At 41.7% G+C, this 19,974-nt stretch overlaps 1 protein-coding gene across 1 annotated transcript in view; it reads right to left on the reverse strand.

Moving 5' to 3' along the window:
• The window catches only part of LOC121281868 (pepsin A-like), a 19,204-nt gene extending 6,411 nt beyond the window's left edge, over nucleotides 1-12,793 (reverse strand). The window contains exons 1-8 of the mRNA XM_041194950.1: nucleotides 12,478-12,793; nucleotides 10,594-10,756; nucleotides 9,932-10,049; nucleotides 9,026-9,144; nucleotides 5,419-5,618; nucleotides 4,119-4,238; nucleotides 2,898-3,042; nucleotides 2,021-2,119 (exon numbers count right to left, since the gene is read on the reverse strand). Of these exons, the coding sequence (XP_041050884.1) occupies nucleotides 2,021-2,119; nucleotides 2,898-3,042; nucleotides 4,119-4,238; nucleotides 5,419-5,618; nucleotides 9,026-9,144; nucleotides 9,932-10,049; nucleotides 10,594-10,756; nucleotides 12,478-12,533 (1,020 nt within the window). The 5' untranslated portion in view covers nucleotides 12,534-12,793. The remainder of the gene's footprint in view (nucleotides 1-2,020; nucleotides 2,120-2,897; nucleotides 3,043-4,118; nucleotides 4,239-5,418; nucleotides 5,619-9,025; nucleotides 9,145-9,931; nucleotides 10,050-10,593; nucleotides 10,757-12,477) is intronic.
• Between the last annotated feature and the right edge of the window lie 7,181 nt (nucleotides 12,794-19,974).

The following is a 19,974-nucleotide window of genomic DNA, read 5'->3' on the forward strand; positions in this document are numbered from 1 at the left end:
TTGGAGTCATGAACAGACACAATGATGGAGGCAAAAAGACTTGAATTAATGAAATACTCATTTGATGGTGCAATGGGGAAATGTAGGACTTTGCTGGATGGATGAACTAAAATCGATTGAATAGATTGAGTGGTGCGTGAGAATTTTGTGAATGTAGTTAGTGTTTCAGGCCAGGATGTTTCATACCCTTTGGATGAACAGTTATAGACCTGAAACATTAACCCTAACTTTCGTTCCCCTCAGCTGCTTCCTGACCTACTGAGCATTTTCTGTTTTTCTATGTTGGATTTGCATCATCTGTAGTATTTTGTTTTTTGTGTTAGGGGTTTATTGAGCGCTGCACTGTTGGGTTTGCCTTGACCTGCAGCTGCCATCTTAGGATCAGGTTCAAAGGTAAAAAGCTGCAACACGATCTTAAACACAGAAATGGGAGAAAACAAACAGAGAACTCTGACCCTAAACAAAGTTGCTACAGATGCCAAAACCCATTTCAAAATCTGCACATTAGATTAATAGTTATTCCTCTAAAGCCAAAGATGTAAATACAATTTGGCTGAAAGCTGTATTCAGTTGACTCCTAGTGTCTGGGGAATTTATCATAGATCAGTCACACGGATATCTTTGTGTAGTGTGAGCACAAACTGGAGTGTATCTCAGCCACCTCCAGGGCTTATAGCAAAGTAAGAGATGAAAGCTATTAATGCATTTTTGATACTTTAATATTTATATCTTAATATTGTCCATTAATTTTTTCCAATAATATTTTGCAAAGTACAACACTAAATAGATTCAGAGCCAAACAGGCAGCCTGCATGTTGCTTGGTTTAAAATCAAATACCATCTTCACCTGTGTAAATTATTAACATTGTTTGAAATCATTGGTACCACCATGATGCCTGTTGCGTTTGGGAATTGTGAGGAATGTCGGGAAGATTTGTAAATGTGAATCGGGAAGAGGTCGAGGAAGCAATTTAAACAAAGCCATAAATGAACAAATTAGACAGCCCGGGCAAAGCCCATTCGGTTATTTCCTCGATCAAATATGGAATAGTAGACTCCAATGAAGACATCTCCAAGAATCCAGAGGTCTTCAGAATCAGAAAGAGCCATCGTGCTAAATCCGCTTTCACAATATTTGTAGCCATTGTAATTGTTCTGCAAGTAAAGCAATGAAAAACAAATCAATAGATTTCCCTACATTTGTTGGCTTATAAGAATGCACTTGCTTTTATGACAAACTATATTACATACAAACATACTAAATTAACAGGAGGAGAAGAAGCATTTGCCCCAAACTTTTGATGACCAGAACACCCTGACATTTGTTAGAAAGCAAAAAGAACTTTGCACAATGAATTACTTTGAAGCTAAAGTGACAAATGGCAAATACAGCAGAAACTTTCATGCAACTAGAATGCATGTTTGGCGATTGGATGAATTAACAGTTCACCTTTTTGTTGATTGTGCTGTGTCAATGAGTGATGTGGGTGAGAACCCTATTTGAAGAAGAACGGGCAGAGACTTTCATTCTCAGGGCATGTGTGCTATTGATTTGGGGAAAATGATTCAGCCGGAACTGCCACATGTTATGAGTGGACGACCAATCAGCCTGAGCCCCCACTCCTGATTACTGCGCTGGAATGTGTGCAAACGGGTAAAGACAGAGTTGGCCTAAAGTGTGGTACACTGTTGAATAACTCAACAAAACGTGCGGTCCTGACTCACAGTTTAAGCAACAACCATTTGAGCATGTACTCGGGTCAGCAGGTACCCACAGAACTGTATTTAAAGGAACAGAGTCTCACAGAACAGAGGAAAGTCATTCTGCTAATTGTGCAGTTGTACTTCAACTAAAGTTGATGAAAGAAAGTGGAGTGGAAGAAATAATGAATAAAAGTTCCATGTAAATTTAAATTTAAATGAGGTACAGCCATTGCACTGAAACCTTTACAAATATCAGACACCCTGAGATGAAGAACAATGCTGTGGAGATTCTGGCAGCCTAAGGTTTAAAGCATACCTGGAGAACATATTGTTCAGGAGAAAGGTGGTAGTCAATTCCATTGATGGTGAAAGTCACATAGGGCATGGTGGGCAGGTTACGACAGTTCACACCAAGCTGTAGAACAGAGAAACAAGAGGTTAACAGTGGTATTATCTGGGACCACAGGTCTCATTTGTGTTTAAAATGAATTCTTGACTATCAGTTTGCTCTGAGCCTTTCCTTAATTTTAGCATAAGTGTAAACTATTGTAATGAATGCACCTGAGCGTCTTTTAATTTAGGGAACATAAGAAATGGGAGCAGGACTAGGCCATTCATCCCTTGAGCCTGCTCCACCATTCAATAAAATCATGAATGATCTGCTTGTGTTTCGAATTCCACATTCCCATCTACTCCTGATAACCTTTGATTCCCTTGCCTAACAAGAATCTATCTATCTATCCCTGCCTTAAAAATATTCAATGACCCCGCCTCCTCCATCTTCTGAGACAGAGAGTTCCAAAATTGCAAAACCCTTTGAGAGAAACTTTTTTTCTCCAACTCCCCCAATTTTAAAACAATGAACCCTAGTTCTGGGCTCACTCACAAGAGTGAACACTCTTTCCACATCCACCTTGTCAAGACCATTCAGGGTCTTGTATACTTCAATCAAGTCACCCCTCATTCTTCTAAACTCCAATGGAAACAAGCCCAGTCTGTCCAATCTTTCCTCATAAGACAACTTGCTCATTATAGGTATTAATCTAGTAAACCTACTCTGAACCGCATCCAACGCATTTACATCTTTCCTTAAATAAGAAGACCAAAACTGCACAATATATTTAAGACCTTGTGTCGTTTAAGATTTAAGATGAAAGCATCTCCTTCTTGTGATAAAATACAATGCAGGTTACCACAGAATAAAGTTGTGCTTCTGCACCAATCTCGTGCTGAATTCTCTGGATCGGTGAGACAGGGCCAATAATTAGAGAGGTGCCAGTATCGACAACGGCCTGACAACCGCTTTCACAAGCCACTACCTGGCCGTTGACCTTCACACTAGGGAGGAAAAGGACATTCATGATTACGTGACCATTTTCAGAAATCTAAATGCCAACTGTTTATGGAGATTAATGTATGTGAATGTATGCATCGTATATCAAGATGGTTTCCAAATTGAATTTGGCCATTATACTTTCAGTAAATATACAATATAACACTTTGATTGAGCTTTTGAATCTATTAATACGGCTGCACTACTTTTATTATTCTCTCAACTCTAAAATATTATTTGTCTTGCAATCTTTTGCCAGGTTTGTGTATTTTGATTCTCACTTTTCTGGTTTGCTCTAAGTCATCCAGTGTATTGGCTTCAAAGTTTCCCTCTTGATGCTCAAGTCCCTCCACTGCCTTGCCTAACTGTATCATTGTGATCTCCTCCAACACTAACAGCATGCACTGTCCGCTTTATCTCCCATTTACTGTGCATCTTATGCTTGCTGATGGTGCCAGAGTCATGATAGCTTTTTTTTGTTGAAAATTCTATTTCAAAACGTTCTTCATCCTCAAAAGTCAATTCCTTAACTGTGCTTTTAGTTACCTCCCTCTAATCACTCCCTAAATACCTGCTCCATCCACTTTTCAATCTTCATTGTGCCTTTGGTTGTTCCAATAAGTGAAAAGTGCTGTACCAATGCAGTTGCCGTTGGCTTGCATTTCAGCAACCCCAACATGAATAGGGGATGGTGTCATTATAAGGAGCTGGATCAATGTCAGTTGAGTAGGTGTTGAGGGTTATAGAGATATTGATCATGCTGTGTGATCTTCTAATCGGGTAGATTTGGAAGATGTAGAGAATCATCAAGGAGGTATGGGGTGGAAGTCCATGAGAGCACAATGGAGCACAGTTGAATGTTAAATGATCTTTACTTGATCTGAATTTGAATAACTCTGAATTATTCATTTCCAATCTAATCCCTAATATTTTTCTTTAACATGCTATCATGTTAAACTGCCCAGTAAATGCTGTGCAACACTTAATCTGTTTATCATTATGAATGATCTCAGCACAAAGAACATCTTTGCAGTTTAATTCTGTTCTAGAACATAAGCATTTTTAATGTTCATTTACTTACCTGTCCACAAGGATTTGCCAGTATCCTTCCACAGTGACGGGAACCCAGTTAATGTTACCTGTGTAATGGTTTGGATCAAATCCACCAAATACAACTTCACTTCCTGACTCACCATCCTGTCTGTAAATCAAAAGTGAAAAGAAATTAAATCTGGAAGTGTGCAGGTTCACAATTTCTGTCACCTTTTGAAGATCATATCATAATGGCCTTTTGTCAAAAATGTGTTTGAGAGTAGCTGTGAAGATGCAGGAAAGCGCGCTGTAAATCCTAGAGAATATAAAAACTATACAGTAGGATGTAGCTAAATCCTACAACAGAAGAGTGTAAATCCCCATGGTTTTAAATATTTACATTGTGATCTAGTCAGGTTTGGTTTGTTGTGATTGTGAATGAACTGCCTGAGCAGAAGGAAAGAGATTCAGTCGTAACTTGCAAAAGGTAATTGGACTCATACTTGAAAAGGGAAAAAAATACTGGTTATGGGGAAATGGCAAAGGAGTGGGGCTAATTGGATAGTTCCCTGAAAGAGCTGGCACAAGCACAATGGGCCGATTGGTTTTTTTCTGTGCTGCCTAATTCTACGATTCTCTTCATTGAAGTCTACAGCGCTGGAATCAATGCTAGGGTGGTTTCACTGCCTTAGTTGGCAGGATGGACTCCTGGAATGACTGCTGGTGCAAGCCAGGTAGGAAATCTGGAACAGAACAGAAGAGGATTCTTAAAGGGGAAAAGAAATTCAAAGGCATAAAATAATTTTTTATGGAAGAGAGGCTTTTCATGGGCTGTGGGACCTCCAGGAAAAGCGAAGAGCCTAAAGGGATGTAGAGATGACCACTGCTAGCCTTTGCTCTCCTAACAGAGCTATTAGTTGCTTCCTACTTCTGCTGCATGATGTATTGCTGCAATATCCTGGATTCCAAGTTGAGGTTGGCCATACCTAAAGCAGAACAGAGGGAAATTGGCTGGTTTCCCTCACCCTGTCCCCTACCATCATTTAAATGCATTGAGTGGTCAACAGTCAAGTGACTAAGACCCCGTGTCAGATGGGGCAGAAATAGCTGGAAGACACTTTGCTCTGGTGCAGATGGGAATGGTGATCTGACTACCGGCCTCCAATCCATATCTTGCTTAATTTCGCAACACTGTGTCACCTACAGAATTATGCCAGAGAAAAATCCAGCTGATAATATGAATGGTGTTGATAAAGAGAAAATGGAAAGCAAAGGCAATGTTTGTGTAGATTTTGTTGGGTGTTTGTTATGAAGAGATTAATTTGGGGGTCGTGAACATTATACTTCACCTGGTCAGATAAAAAGCAAACACAGGTTGCTCCACCAGATGCTCAGACATCATGTTTTCGAAAACAGTTGTGGCACCTGCAATGGCATAATCTGCATATCCCAATCCCAGAATTCCATCAAATTCAGCATAATAAAGAAAGCTGCCAGGCTCAGTGATGCTTAAACCAAATTCTTGTTGCGTGATATCAATGTTGGATACCTAATTGAAAAGAAAACTGTTTAAATATTTTACAGTAGGTCATCCTGTCAGAAGGTCAAGTAACATAGGCCTGGTAGTAATGAACACATTGGGGTTGTGCCAGTTTCTTGGTCTCTGCTATTCCAAATTGCCCTTGCAAGGTGTTGAAACCCCTCCTGCCTGTTGCTAGGTGAATGCCTTCGGGAGTATGAAGTCAAGGATACAGACTCCCTGCACTAGAAGTTCCCACTCCAATGTCTCAATCAGGTTCTGGTGCATCATTGGACACCAACACATTTAGTGAGGTGAGGCACTGCAGTCTCCAAATGGGCAGATGTTGTCCCCACCAGTCCAAGCCATTGAAGAAACACATCATGTTTTAAACATTTTCAGGAACACCATCTCTTCTTCCAGAGGCTGAGGAAGATATGTGATTTGGGAAATAAAGGGATAAAAGATTACTTTGATTTATACTTATGAAAGCTGTTTCTTTTGCTGTATTTTTCCATGATCTTTTGCTTATACACTTGGCCTGTTTTTCTGGATGTGTTTTGGTAGAGATGAAGTTACTGTAGCCGATAAGCTTTGTAATTTTTTCCATTTTGTACTTTCCCATGAGCTTGCTTGACTATGAGAATATGATGTGATGTGCTTTGCAGGGACACATTGAAGTCCATGAACTGCCAAAATATACTCGGCCATGTAGCCAGCTGAAGCTGTATCGTGTATAACTGTGTGTTATTGTAACTGCTCTCTGAGAGATTCTATAGCTTAGCTCTTTCCCTTCCCTGCTCAAAATAAAGATTTTCTGACTTTAACCATCTCCGTACTTCAAGTGGCTTTTCTTCCACAACAAATGGAAGGACTGTCAGGGGAACCTTGGATAACCTTTCCCAAAATACCAGCTGGGCATCAGAGTTTCTGACTGTTTGGGCCAGGTGTGCACCCATAATTGGCCAATTCTAGATAGATGCTGTTACACTGGCCCCAAAGTATCTTGGGGATGTTTTGCCAAAAAAAGGTGGACCAGAAAGTGATTGTAAATTAAAGAAAGAAGAAACTGCTACTTATGTAGAACCTTCAGATATTGTTCAGATATCCCAGAATGTTTTACAGCCAATGAATTATTTCTGAAATGCATTCAGTTACTACTTCTATCTGTAACTAAGGCGAGAGTGACCTAACGCATAAACAAGTGTCAGCTGATCAGAGAGAGCCATTGTGACTTTATTAAAGATAAGTCATGTCTGTATAAACAAGTTGAACCTTTTGAGGGGCTAACCCTTAAGGTAGATTAGGTAAGCTCTATGGATGTTGTATATCAGGATATCCAAAAGGCATTGGATGAGGTTCCAGAAAAGAGAAGATTAGGGAAAGCAAGGGCCTACTTTTATGGTGGACTTTTAACTTTAGCTTGAAATTGGTTGGGAAGTAGGATGCAGGGAGTGGAGATACAGGATATGTACGCAGACTGGTGGAATGTGACAAGTGGTGTTCTCCGGGAATCTGATCTGGAGCCTCATCTTTTCACCATAGATAGATGAAGGAATTGCGAGTTGTATTAGACTGCAGGTTACATGGAGCTAGGAGGGAAAGGAAGCAGTGCAGATGGCAGCACATTGTCGCAAGGGAACATAACCAGAATAAGTGAATGGGCATGTTGAGTTCAATGTGGGTAAGTGTGAGGCCATTCACTTTGGACAGAAGGTAAAAGAGTATTTTCCAAATGGTGAGAACTTAGGAATGGTAGAGGAGAGTGACTCGGGAGCCCAACATTACAAATTGTTAAAAGCCAGTTGGCAGATACAAAAAAGAATCAGTAAAGCTGATGGACTGTGAGCCTTTAACACAAGCACGATGAAATACAAAGGGACGGAAGTTGTTCTTGAGGTTTGAAGATCCTTGGTGAGACTCTCAAGGGCAATTAGGGATGAGCAATAAATGCTAGCCCAGCCAACAACAGCCACACCCCGTGAAAGAATTAATAATAGAACACAATGTGGTACCGTTATTGAAGAAGGTAGGAAGGGATAAAGCATGGAACTACAGTCCTGTTAGTCTAACCTCAGTGGTGGGGAAGCTATTGAAAGCAATTCTGAGGGACAGAATTGATCTCCAGTTGGAGAGGCAGGGATTAATCAAGGACAGTCAGCATGGTTTTGTTAAGGGGAGGTCATGTCTGTCCAATTTGATTGAAATTTTCGAAGAGGTGACCAGGTGTGTAGATGAGGGCAATGCGTATGACGTAGTCTACTTGGACTTCAGCAAGGCTTTTGATAAGGTCCCTCATGGGAGACTGATAACGAAGATAAGAGTCCTTCGGATTCAAGGCAACTTGGCAAATTGGATCCAGAAATGTCGGAGTGGCAGGAAGCAGAGTGTGATGGTCAAGGGGTGTTTTTGTGACTGGGAGCCTGTGTCTAGTGAGGTTCCACAGGGAGCGGTGTTGGGTCCCTTGCTGTTTGTGGTATATATAAACGATTTAGACTTGAATGTAGGAGGGTTGATCAGTATGTTCACGGATGACATGGAAATTGGTGGGGTGGTAAATAGTGAGGAGGATAGCCTTAGGTTACAGGACAATATAGCCAGGCTGGTCAGTAGGGCTGATCAGTGGCAAATGGAATTTAACCTGGATAAGTGTGAGGTGAAGCAATTGGACAGGACAAACAAAGCACGGGAATACATGATGAGTGGTAGGACCCTGGGAAGTACTTGGTGTGCATACCCACTGGTCCCTTAAGGGAGTGCGACAGGCAGATGTTGTGGTTAAGAAGGCATATGGGATACTTGCCTTTATTGGTCAAGGCATAGAATATAATGGCAGGGAGTTTATGCTGGAACTGTATAAAACACTGGTTAGGCCACAGGAAGGATGTGATTGCGCTAGAGAAAGTGCAGAGGAGATTTACCAGAATGTTGCCTGAGCTAGAGAGTTTTAGTTCTGAGTAGAGATTAGATAGACTGGGGTTAATTTCCCTGGAGCAGAGGAGATTGAGGGGGGACACGATTGAGGTGTACAAAACTTATGAGGGGCATATATAGGGTAGACAGGAAGGAACTTTTCCCCTTGGGATCAATACCAGTGGTCATAGATTTAAGGTAAGGGGCACGAGATTTAGGCAAATTCATTCACCCAGAGAGTGGTAGGAACCTGGAACTCTCTGTCTGAAGGGGTGGTAGAGGCAGAAACTCTCATAACATTTAGGAAGTATTTGGATGTGCACTTGTGATGACATAGCATATAAGGCTATGGGCCTTGTGCTGTAAAATGCGATTAGAATAGTTAGTACTTGTTTGATTGGTGCAGATTCGATGGGCCGAAGGACCTTTTTCTATGCTGTAGACCTCTATAACTCTATGACAATCTGCAACACTGACTTCTCTATGGGCCCCTCAGACATGGGAAATCAGCTAGTTTGACTTACTCTGACAGTGTCATATCCCAGTACACCAGTCATGCTGCCTGTACCATACTGGATAGCAAGGTACTTGTTTGAAAGGCGAAATGTTGAGGACGCTTGTGGATTAAACTTGCGATGATCACCTACAAGAAAAGCACATCTTATCCAGTTAGTTTCATTAGATTACAGTGTTCATTTCAATACAATAACAATTTGGCCTGGACGAATGTTGTGGAGGTGTGATCAAATCCCACCACAACAACTGGGCAATTTAAATTCAATTAGTTACAAATAAATATGGAACAAAAAGCGAGTATTAGTAATGGTGACTATAAAACTACAGGATTACCATAAGAACCCATTCCCCCCTCCCTGCTTCCACACTAATACTGGGCAGATAGTATAACTCAGATGTGCCAGCTCCAGGTCAATTCAGGAGGTAGTTATCGTATAGCAACCTTTTTGTTTACCCAGTTTCATTCATTTGGAGATAAAAACTTGATGATCTGTGGAAATTATTTACATCCTTCTAATATTTCATTGGTTGGTTGTAACATTGATGACTCAGCGAGTAGTAGGTCATGAACACAATGTGCTTGGAAAATAAGAGGCACAGGACTTCCTGCTTTAGATTACTGACCTGGAGATCTAAGCTATAACATACAAAGTTGGATCCTGAATCAACCCAGCTCCCACCTTCTTTTGGATGCAAACTACTCCTGATCATCCAAAGGCTAAAGAAATTGAAGCAACCAACTATGTGAATTACACAACAGCGAATCTAAGTGGGAATTTAGTGCTTAACAATTGCATTATAAAATCATAATGAAGCAAATTGGAGTTGAAAAGAATTAACTGCATCACCTCCAAGGTTCTGTGTACCAAAATGTGCCATTATGAGAATTCCTTCTATGGTCTAGATTTACTCACGACATGCTGGACTAGAGCAGTAACCCGATGGGACCCAAAGGTTTGAAGAGCCAGTATCAAAGATGACAATGAAACTCTGAGGTGGAGTCCCGATGCTGATTGTTCCGTAGTATGACAGCTGTCAGGAAATTAAAAGGAAGATGTGAAATTACAAATGGATTTGGATCTCAGACAAAGTACAGTAGAGATGTGTTACAGATCTGATGTGTTTAAGCATTGAGATTTCTAAAAGCTGAGTTTAGGAAGTGCGTTTAACCTAACCATAATGGGAACGAATTTTGCATCCATTTTACAATTTTACTGCCCCTGCAGTTTATTTAAAACAAATTAGATTTCCAAATGCTTAACAAAGATCTCTAAAGGCGACAGGGCTGCTTTTGGCAAATATCCACTGGTTTACGTAATGAGGAATTGGAGCAAATCAGCATTTAGTAAAATATGTAGGAATGGCAAGGGGCTATTTTCAGTTTCAATGATATACTCTCTTAGCGCTGTGCTAAAATATATCTATTGCAAAATGATTGCCAGCAATATTTCCTGTACTTTTAGATTTCATATACCGGTGGCAGTTTTAATGAAGGGCAGAATGCAATCAAATCAATCAGGATGACCATTTCTATTCTATTTGCTGCTCTTCCTTAAAAACACTACAGATTACTTACATCCAGGTAGTTCACTAATGGCTCTGTTGAACCTGATGAGTCCTGCTGGGATGGTCCACGGAATTTGGAAAGGGGATTGTATGGGTGTTTCTTCAGGAAATCGTCGAGTAAACCACGTTCCGCCAAGATATTGCGGACAGATTTACCCTTAAATAGTTTCACTCTGCAAGGATAGGAGTGAAAGTGGGTCAACACTTGGGCAAATATGTCCTTCTACATTTTTCTCTACACCTTACTGTGTCATGCACATAGGCTATGTTCAGTTTCATAAACAAAAGTAACATATACACAAAACAGAGATTAATGTAAGAAGGGATACACGCAAAAGAACATACAGATTAGGAGCAGGATTAGGCCATAATGAGCACAACTATTTCCAAAATGAGATTATCAATATCTGACAGTTTCCGTTTAAATAACAGCTTCATGGATTGAGATGCATGCTGATTGTTTGTGGAGTACTAAGAAGGGATTTTCTTTCCTTTTTAGAATGTAGTATTTATCACTGAATCCCCACATTCTCTCCAATTCATGTTCAGCTAAAGTTCTATAGACACTTCACTTAATGTCTGCTATATTCAGGCTTTTTCTTGTGGATGTTGGTAATAAAACTTCTCATTATAATTACATCAAAATAGTGCCCCACACAAAAATATTCCATACCCATGACAAATTTCATCAATGTTGGCCAATCTATTAGAAATGCAAAAACAATAATGTTGCAGAAAGGAAATCAATCCTATTCATCTTTAGGAGCCCAATTACACAGGGAACGTTCCTTCCACCTACTCAAAATGGACTTTGATGGCCAAAGCCCACTTGCATCTTCTCAAATATAATAGGTATTCTAAGTAATTCTCATGTGTCCTGGGGCCTTATTGAGGCTAAATATGAAAAATGTGTATGCTACCTAGTACACAAAATGCAGTTGGCTGCAACACCCCAGGCATGAGGGACTAAGGGAAAAGCTAATGGAAGCCTGCTCATCCAATTTTCTGACCTTTCATAGTCATTTTATAACTATGTAACCAGGAAATTGATGGGAAGATTGGGCACAAAGACAAATCAGCCCATGAAGCACACAGGCATTGTTAATATAATGAACTTGTCACGAACAGGTACAGAAAATAATCAGAAAGGCTAATGGCACGCTGACCTTTATATCTAGAGGATTAGAATACATGGAGGTAGAAATCATTCTTCAGTTATACAAATCCCTGGTTAGGCCACACCTGGAGTAATATAGACACCACACCTATGGAAGGATATATTAGCCTTGGAGGGAGTGCAGCATAGATTTACCAGAATGATACCTGCATTCCAAGTGTTAAGGGGACATTACACAAACAATTGTTGTATTCCCTAGAATTTAAAAGATTATGAGGCAATTTGAGCAAAGTTTTCAAGATCTTAAGGGGAACAGACGGGTTCAATAGAGAGAAACTATTTCTGCTGTTTGGGAAGTCAAGGACTAAGGGGCTAATCTAAAGATTAGAGCCAAACCTGTCAGGAGTGAAATTAAGAACCACTTCTACACACAAAGGGCGGTAGAAATTTGGAACTCTTTTCCACAAGTGGCAATTGGTGCTAGGTCAATTGAAAATTTTAAACCTGAGATTGATAGAGTTTTGTTATCCAAAGGTGTTTAAGGATATGGGTCAAAATATGGAGTTAGGTCATAGGATCATCCGTGATCTTACTGGCTGACAGAACAAGCTGGAGGGGCTCACTGGCCTATTCCTGTTCTTATGTTCCTCGTGGCAGAAGAGAGATTCAGAATTAAAATGTTCAAAGCAAACTCAAAACATTATCATCTTCCATCTTTGAGGAAACAGTCATGTCATATCTAACTTCAGAACCAAGTCTCCGATCGTAGGTTCTTACCTGATTAAACATTCAGAGAGCTGAATGCAAGCAAGTGCAATGAGCAACCACTTCATCTTTGTCCCTTGGTGTAGTGAAATGACTCCAAAAGGGAAATATCAGATGCTCCTGCAAATGGGTTCTAGTTGTTGCTGCTTTTATAGTCGTCCGAATCAATCCTTTCCATTGTCTTTAGATGTGGACAACAGATCAGGCAGTTAAGAGCTTTTCCATAATTGGTAGATATCAAACATGATGACCTTGTTGGAAAAGCAGATATTGCTGCCAAATTAAGTGACCTCAAACCACAAAATTACAATTTGTCACCTTATTAAATAGCAATGACTTTTATTAATACAATTATAACTGATAAAGATATTAAAATTCTATTTACAAACTGATGAAAAATGATTCATCTAATTACTTGGGTGTTGCAATTTGAACATATAGCCTCAGAGACTGATAAGCAATGAATTTGTGTCTGGATGACATTGAGCTTATTTTTGTATATGGTCAGTTGACTGCTCTGTGAAGCATCCATTGAATGGGCATTTGTCCCAAAATTCATAGCATGTTGACACCATTAGGACAAAAAGGACGTTGCAATCTGTAATAAATTGTTGCTTAAATTTTGGTGATTCATGTAATGAGATCACATGTGCTTTCAGATTTTCTTTTCTGATATGTAAGGGTCAGAAATACACAGATTGGCTGTGAATGTTGCTGCTACAATGTCATGTGTATGTTGTCTTTTATCACCATAGTTCTTATTTAAGGATAGTAATGAGTTGATACAAATTTTGGGAAGCCATTGATGTGCTAACCAGATGAGCCAAACACCATGTTAGACACTCTCTCCACCATCTGCACACTGTGGCTATGTTGCATACTATCTACAAGATGCACTGAGGTAACTCACCAAGGCCTTTTCAACAGCATCTTCCAAATTGACAACCTCCACCACCAAAGAGAACAAGGACAAGAGATGAATGGGGACCCGCCAAAACTCAAAAGGTACGTGAAACACAGCTGAGAAAGGCCGACAGCTGCAGAGACAGAGTTTATAAAAAACAGTGACTGCTCTTAAAGTGGCAATAAATTTAGAAGGGTAAATACAAGAAAAATGGCCGAGGACAGAAAATTATATGAGATCCCAGAGAGAGGGTGACTCCGCGGTAAGCCAAACACCTAAGTTGATCATTACCTGGAAAGCCGACCAGAAGTGCAGTCCCCTTGCAGTCATTCACAATGCTGCAGGTCAGACATGTCGATCCATTCAATGCCATTTCAGATGACTGGTCTCAGTATGTCAAATGCCTAGCGATCTTTTTTACCACTAACCACATCACGGGGGAGGAGAAGAAGAGAGCGATTCTTTTATCTTCATGAGGGAGCAAAAGGTATTGGCTGATCTGCAATCTTACGTCATCTTGCGCCCCAGACTCGAAGACTTTTGATGAGTTAATAAAAATTGGACAGGGTCAGCTGAAAACAAAGTCCTCAGTTACTCTGCAGCGCTTCAAGTTGAACTGAAGGAATAAGCTGCCTATGTGGCCATTTCAATGGCATTAGCTGAGCAGTGTGAATTCGAAATGTCCATTAGTGATATGTTGAGATGGGCTGATATGCTGGATTGGAAATGATGTTATCCAAAGGCGTTTGCTAGCCGAACCTACTCTTGAGTTCAACAATGCATTAGAATGAGCTACCGTGATGGAGAGTGCTGTTAGAAATTCCAAAGTTATAGAGATACACAAGATGGCGACATCCATCTAGTCGAGTGGGACAATCTGGCAACAAAAGGCGCGACAAAATCAGACTCTGCAGAACAGTGGGAAATACTCTCTCGCTCCAGACCATTGAAAAACAACAGCACTGCAATGACAACCCATAACATGGATGAGAGATATACATCCAGACTCCAGTGAGCGGACGACAACTCAAACAAGTCGAGATGCTTTTTCTGCCAGCGCTAATGCCCCATAATGTGGCACTGCAGCGAAAGGCTAAAACAGCACTATAAAGGCAGAAGGAAAATCGTGAAATATGCCTCATGGAGGAGCCCGAAGAAATAGAATCAGGCATCCATTCATTATATAGCCTCACAGAAGGTAGAACCGAGCCAATCCAAGTAAACATTACAGTTAACGGACATCCCATTAAGATGGGAATTGATACAGGAGCGGTGATGTCCATCATTAGAGAGCATACATTTAGATATCTGATTAAAGGAACCCATCCTTTGACGTTAGAAGTTTCGGACACAAAGCTGAGGACATACATCAGTGAAGAAATAAATATGAAAAGGGTATGATACTTCAAGGTGCAGTATGAGGAACATCGGCAAAATGACCCCTATTTGTAATGTCAGAGCAGGGGACTGAGTTTCCTTGGAAGAAGCTGGCTGGGAGAGATAAATCTTGAGGGCCCGCTAAGCTCTCAATTCGAACCAGAAGTGTTTCTGCAGGAAAAAATGAGCACACAAAGACCAAATTGGAGAAGCCCACAGAATCACAGAATTACAGAATCACAGTGCAGAAGAGACCCTTTGGCCCATCGAGTCTGGACCGATACATGAGAAACATCTGACCTACCTATGTAATCCCATTTACCTGCACTTGGCCAATAGCCTTGAATGTTATGACTTGCCAAGTGCTCATCCAGGTACTTTTTAAAGGATGTGAGGCAATCCGCCTCCACCACCCTCCCAGGCAGCGCCTTCCAGATTCTCACCACCTTCTGGGTAAAAAGTTTTTCCTCACATTCCCCCTAAACCTCCTGCCCCTCACCTTGAGCTTGTGCCTCCTCGTGACTGACCCTTCAACTAAGGGGAACAGCTGCTCCTTATCCATCCTGCCCATGCCCCACATAATCTTGTACACCTCGATCAGGTCACCCCTCAGTCTTCTCTGCTCCAATCAAAATAACCCCAGTCTATCCAACCTCTCTTCGTAACTTAAATATTTTATCCCAGGCAACATCCTAGTGAATCTCCTCTGCACCCCCTCCAGTGCAATCACATCCTTCCTATAATGTGGTGACCAGAACTGCACACACTACTCCAGCTGTGGCCTCACCAAGGTTCTATACAACTCCAACATGACCTCCCTACTTTTGTCATCTATGCCTCGAATGATAAAGGCAATTGTCCCATATGCCTTTTTCACCACCCCACTAACATGCCCCTCCGCCTTCAGAGATCTTTGGAAACACATGCCATGTTCCCTTGTTCCTCAGAACTTCCTAGTGTCATGCCGTTTATTGAATACTTCCTTGTCAAATTACTCCTTCCAAAGTGTATCACCTCGCACATTTAAGTGATAAATTCCATCTGCCACTTATCTGTCCATTTGACCATCCAGTCTATATCTTCCTGTAGCCCAAGACACTCAGTCTCACTGTTAACCACCCGGCCAATCTTTGTGTAATCCGCAAACTTACTAATCCTAGCCCCCACATAGTCATTTATGTAGTTTATAAAAATGGTGAATAATAGGGGAACTAGCAGAGATCCCTGTGGTATGCCACTGGTCACTGGCTTCCAGTCACTAAAGGATCCTTCTGACATCACCGTCTGTCTCCTACAACTAAGTCAACTTTGAATCCACCTTATCAAATTACTCTGTATCCCTGTGAATTTGCCTTCTTTGTAAGTCTCCCATGTGGGAACTTGTCAAAGGCTTTGCTGAAATCCATATAAACTAGAAAACCTGCACTAACCTCATCTACACACCTGGTCAGCTCCTCAAATCATTCAAGCAAATTTGTTAGGCATGACCTCCTTCCGACAAAGCGATGCTGACTATCCCTGATCAAACCTTGCCTCTTCAAGTGGAGATAGATTCTCTCCTTCAGGATTTAATATGACAATAATTAATATGTTTTATTATAATCCAAATTTTGTCAATTGATTACCATTTAAGTAGACTAGTGTCCTTCATAGAAGAGATTTAGTTTGGCATAAACTAATCATGTACTCATGAGTACATTAATATTTACTTTTCATACTGAATGATCATATCTGAAGCCTTGTGCCAATGGAATAGTTTGGGCAGAGCGAGCATAGACGTTCCTGCTCTGACCCCAAACTTTAGGTTCTGTAGAGTCTCCAAACCAACCCAACTGGCAAAATGAAGTTGCTGCTCATCACCCTCGCTTGCAGTCAGCCTTCTGAATGTGTGATCAAGTAAGAGACCAGAACCAATGATTCGCAACCTGGATGTAAATAATCTGTCAGTTTTCTAAACAAAAGAGAAGAATGCAAAACAAATTTACATCACATGGAATCACATAGAAAATACGACACAGAAACCGGCCATTTGGCCTAACGAGTCCACGTTGGCATTTATGCTCTTCTTGAACTTTATCCCACCATTCCTCATCTAAATCTATCATTGTCATCTTTTATTCCCTTCTTCCTCATGTGCTTTTCTATATTCCTCTTAAATGCATCTATATTATTTGCTCCAACCACTCCCTGTGGTAGTGAGGTCCACATTCTCACCAGTCTATGGATAAAAATAAGTACTTCAGAGTTCCCTATTGGATTTTTAGGTGACTATCTTACATTAATGGACTCTGGTCATGATCTTCCCCTCGAGGGGAAACATTCTCTCTGCATCCACTCTATTGAAACCTTTCATTATTTCAAAGACCTCTGTTAGTTCAGCCCTCAGCCTTTTTTTTTCAAGATAAAAGAGACCCAGCCTGTCAAACTTTTCCTGATGTGAATACCCACACATTCCTGGCATCACCCTTGTAAATCTTCTCAATCCTCTCCAGTCTCTCTTCATCCTTTTTGTAATATGGTGAGCAGAACTGGATACAGCGTGCTCTAACCAATGCTCGATACAAGTTTAACCTACCGAAATAAAGAGTGTTACTTGCTTTGCTTCATCAATGGCCTCGCTAACCTGTGACAGCAATTGGTTGATGAATTTGTACGCCTACTCTTTGTTCCTCTACGCCATCTAGACTTCTGCCTTCCAATTAATAAGTGACCTCTCCATTCTTTCTATTAAGATGTACCATCTCACATCTTTCTTACTTTTATTGCAGCTCCCAACTGTAATTTATATTATTCTCTGGGTTAGTTGTTATCCAAGTGTAATAATTCAATAGCAGAGAGAGACTGTTCTAGTAGACCATATGCCATAGGTCTTTAACCTGCTATAACTTACACAGATAGGTCAATGGGTGAAGTTCAGCTGTTGTAGTTTGAGCTGTGGATTTGTGCTCATTGGCATTGAACTGTTCACCCTTTTGATCTGGAGATGGGGGTTTTGATTCAATGGCTGGAACCATCCCAGATTCACACAATGCAGTAGTGGGCAGGGAAAAAGTCATTTATCCGCTGGCCGCAATGGTGGGTTTTTCGTGCCGTATTGTCCCATTCCTGCCTCATTAATTATGCAGCCTCAGGAAACAAGTCGTCTTGTTGGTGCGGGACCTCCAACTTGCCCGGCACGCATTTACCTCGTTCCACCCTCACACAGGGCGCCATATTTAAACTGCAGCCAAGTGCACACTACTCATTGCTTGTAGACAAGGGCTGCTCTGGTTAAGACATGGCCCCAAATGCCAAGGAGATTGCAGCCCCACGATTTAATGACACATCGCTGGGGCACCTTCTGGATGCCATGGACGCCTGGCTCTACCACTCCTCTGGCCGCAGGAGTCACCATCAGTCTCACCAGTTCCATTTGGGAGGCAGTGGTAGAGGTGATCAGTGCCAATGCTGCAAACTAGAGGTCAGCCACCCAGTGCAGAAAACAGAGGAATGAACTCATCTGTGTTGCCAGAGTAAGGCAACCATCTTATTACTCTAAACTCACACTCACTAGACCATCACCCAGTCACTGACATCTCAAGGGACACCACCACTTACTGCTTCACACACCCACCCTCGCATCTCCATCTAGCCTCATCTCCTCTGGAGACTGCTTCCTGAGCCCTCACCCTCTCAAGACCACTTGTACAGATCAAAATGTGCCCCCCACCCCCTCCCCCACCTTCCCCAATACAGCCCTCGCTCTGCAGCCTGTTCCCTTTCCTGAGGCTGCTTCTCCCCATTCCCCGAGCAAGCCCCAGCCCTGCAGCCTTCAAAAAGCCACCCCGGCCCATGGCTGGCCTGGTAGGTAGAGACCTGCCCCTGAGCCCCCCCTAAACATGATGAAGTGCTGCCTGTGAATCCTGGTGCTGACGACCGCGAGTGTTGCCCACAGCAAGGTCGGCAAACAAACCTCGAAGTCCCGAGCGGAGTGCAGGTCGCTGGGCGCATGTCGCTTATGTACAGTTGTGAAACACGTTGTCAGGCAATCACACCCACACGCCCAGATAATCCAAAGTGGGGAGATGATTCCGGTGAGCAGGGCTTACGATGATGTGCAGATGTATTAAACTGACATTCCTGACGTGGGGTGGTGGGAAATGTGACCCCCCATTGACGGGCAGGCCAGATGATCGCTAACTGGCTTCACGACGTCGTGAAACCGATTTTTGGCCTTCTTGCCATATTGCCCCTTTCCACCTGCCATAATGCCCCACACCAACGAGCCGGAAAATTCCGGCCAATGTTGGAAATGACTGATGGTTTCTGGTAGACCTACTGACTTGCAGCTTCTTGCCTGATCAATGCTGACAGTTACTGGGTCACTATTTCTGGGCAGCCTCAATGGCTTGTGTTGCAAGATGAGCTTTGGCCAACGCCTGCAGCATTGTTAGCACCAGCTAGAGACGATAAACCACCTGTAATTCAAAGAGCTAATGGTCAAAAATCTCAAAACCATCTCAAACATAAAATTTATTATTCAGTATAACACATAGAAGCAGAAGAGTGATCATTTATTCTCATTCATCGTCCAGTATTTATTTCCTGTGTTGGGATTCTCCCCAGTCTCTCCAGTGGGAGAACTCGCAGGAACCCGGCATCACTTCCATGATGCGAGTACTCCTCCCCGATTTTCCTACACCGCAGCCCCCCACCCCACCCCGCTGACATGCCCAGTCTGCTGGCGTCAATTAAACTCTGCCCATCGTCTCTCTTACATTTAATGGCTGCAAACTTCTGCTCCCATATCATGTGATTTGAAAAGGAGGGATCGGGAGATTTCCATTTTCTGATGGGTGTTGAGGAATAGGAACCCAACAACACAAGTTGCGCTGATAAATTTCCAGTTGATATATTTTGGTCTTTTTGTTTTTGCTGACAGTTTTCATACTTTAAAACAATCAGCGTTGGGAATCCACCACAGAGCTTCACCATCATCTTTGACACTGGCTCATCCAATCTTTGGAACCCATCAGTTTACTGTTCCCAATGACCACGTGGTCAGTAAATTTAAGGCTGCATTTAAACATGCTTCCCCTCTTGGTTTTTCTTATTGTTAAGGGCAATTGTACAACTGGAACTGGAAGGGAATAATATTTCTGGACTGGCCACAGCTGGATAATGTGCTCTGTCAGATCGGATGAAACCTTAAAATTTCATTTGGTTATCGCTGGGTTTGGAAAGAAATT

The sequence above is a fragment of the Carcharodon carcharias genome, chromosome 9 (assembly GCF_017639515.1).
Source record: "Carcharodon carcharias isolate sCarCar2 chromosome 9, sCarCar2.pri, whole genome shotgun sequence".
Taxonomy (NCBI): Eukaryota; Metazoa; Chordata; class Chondrichthyes; order Lamniformes; family Lamnidae; genus Carcharodon; species Carcharodon carcharias.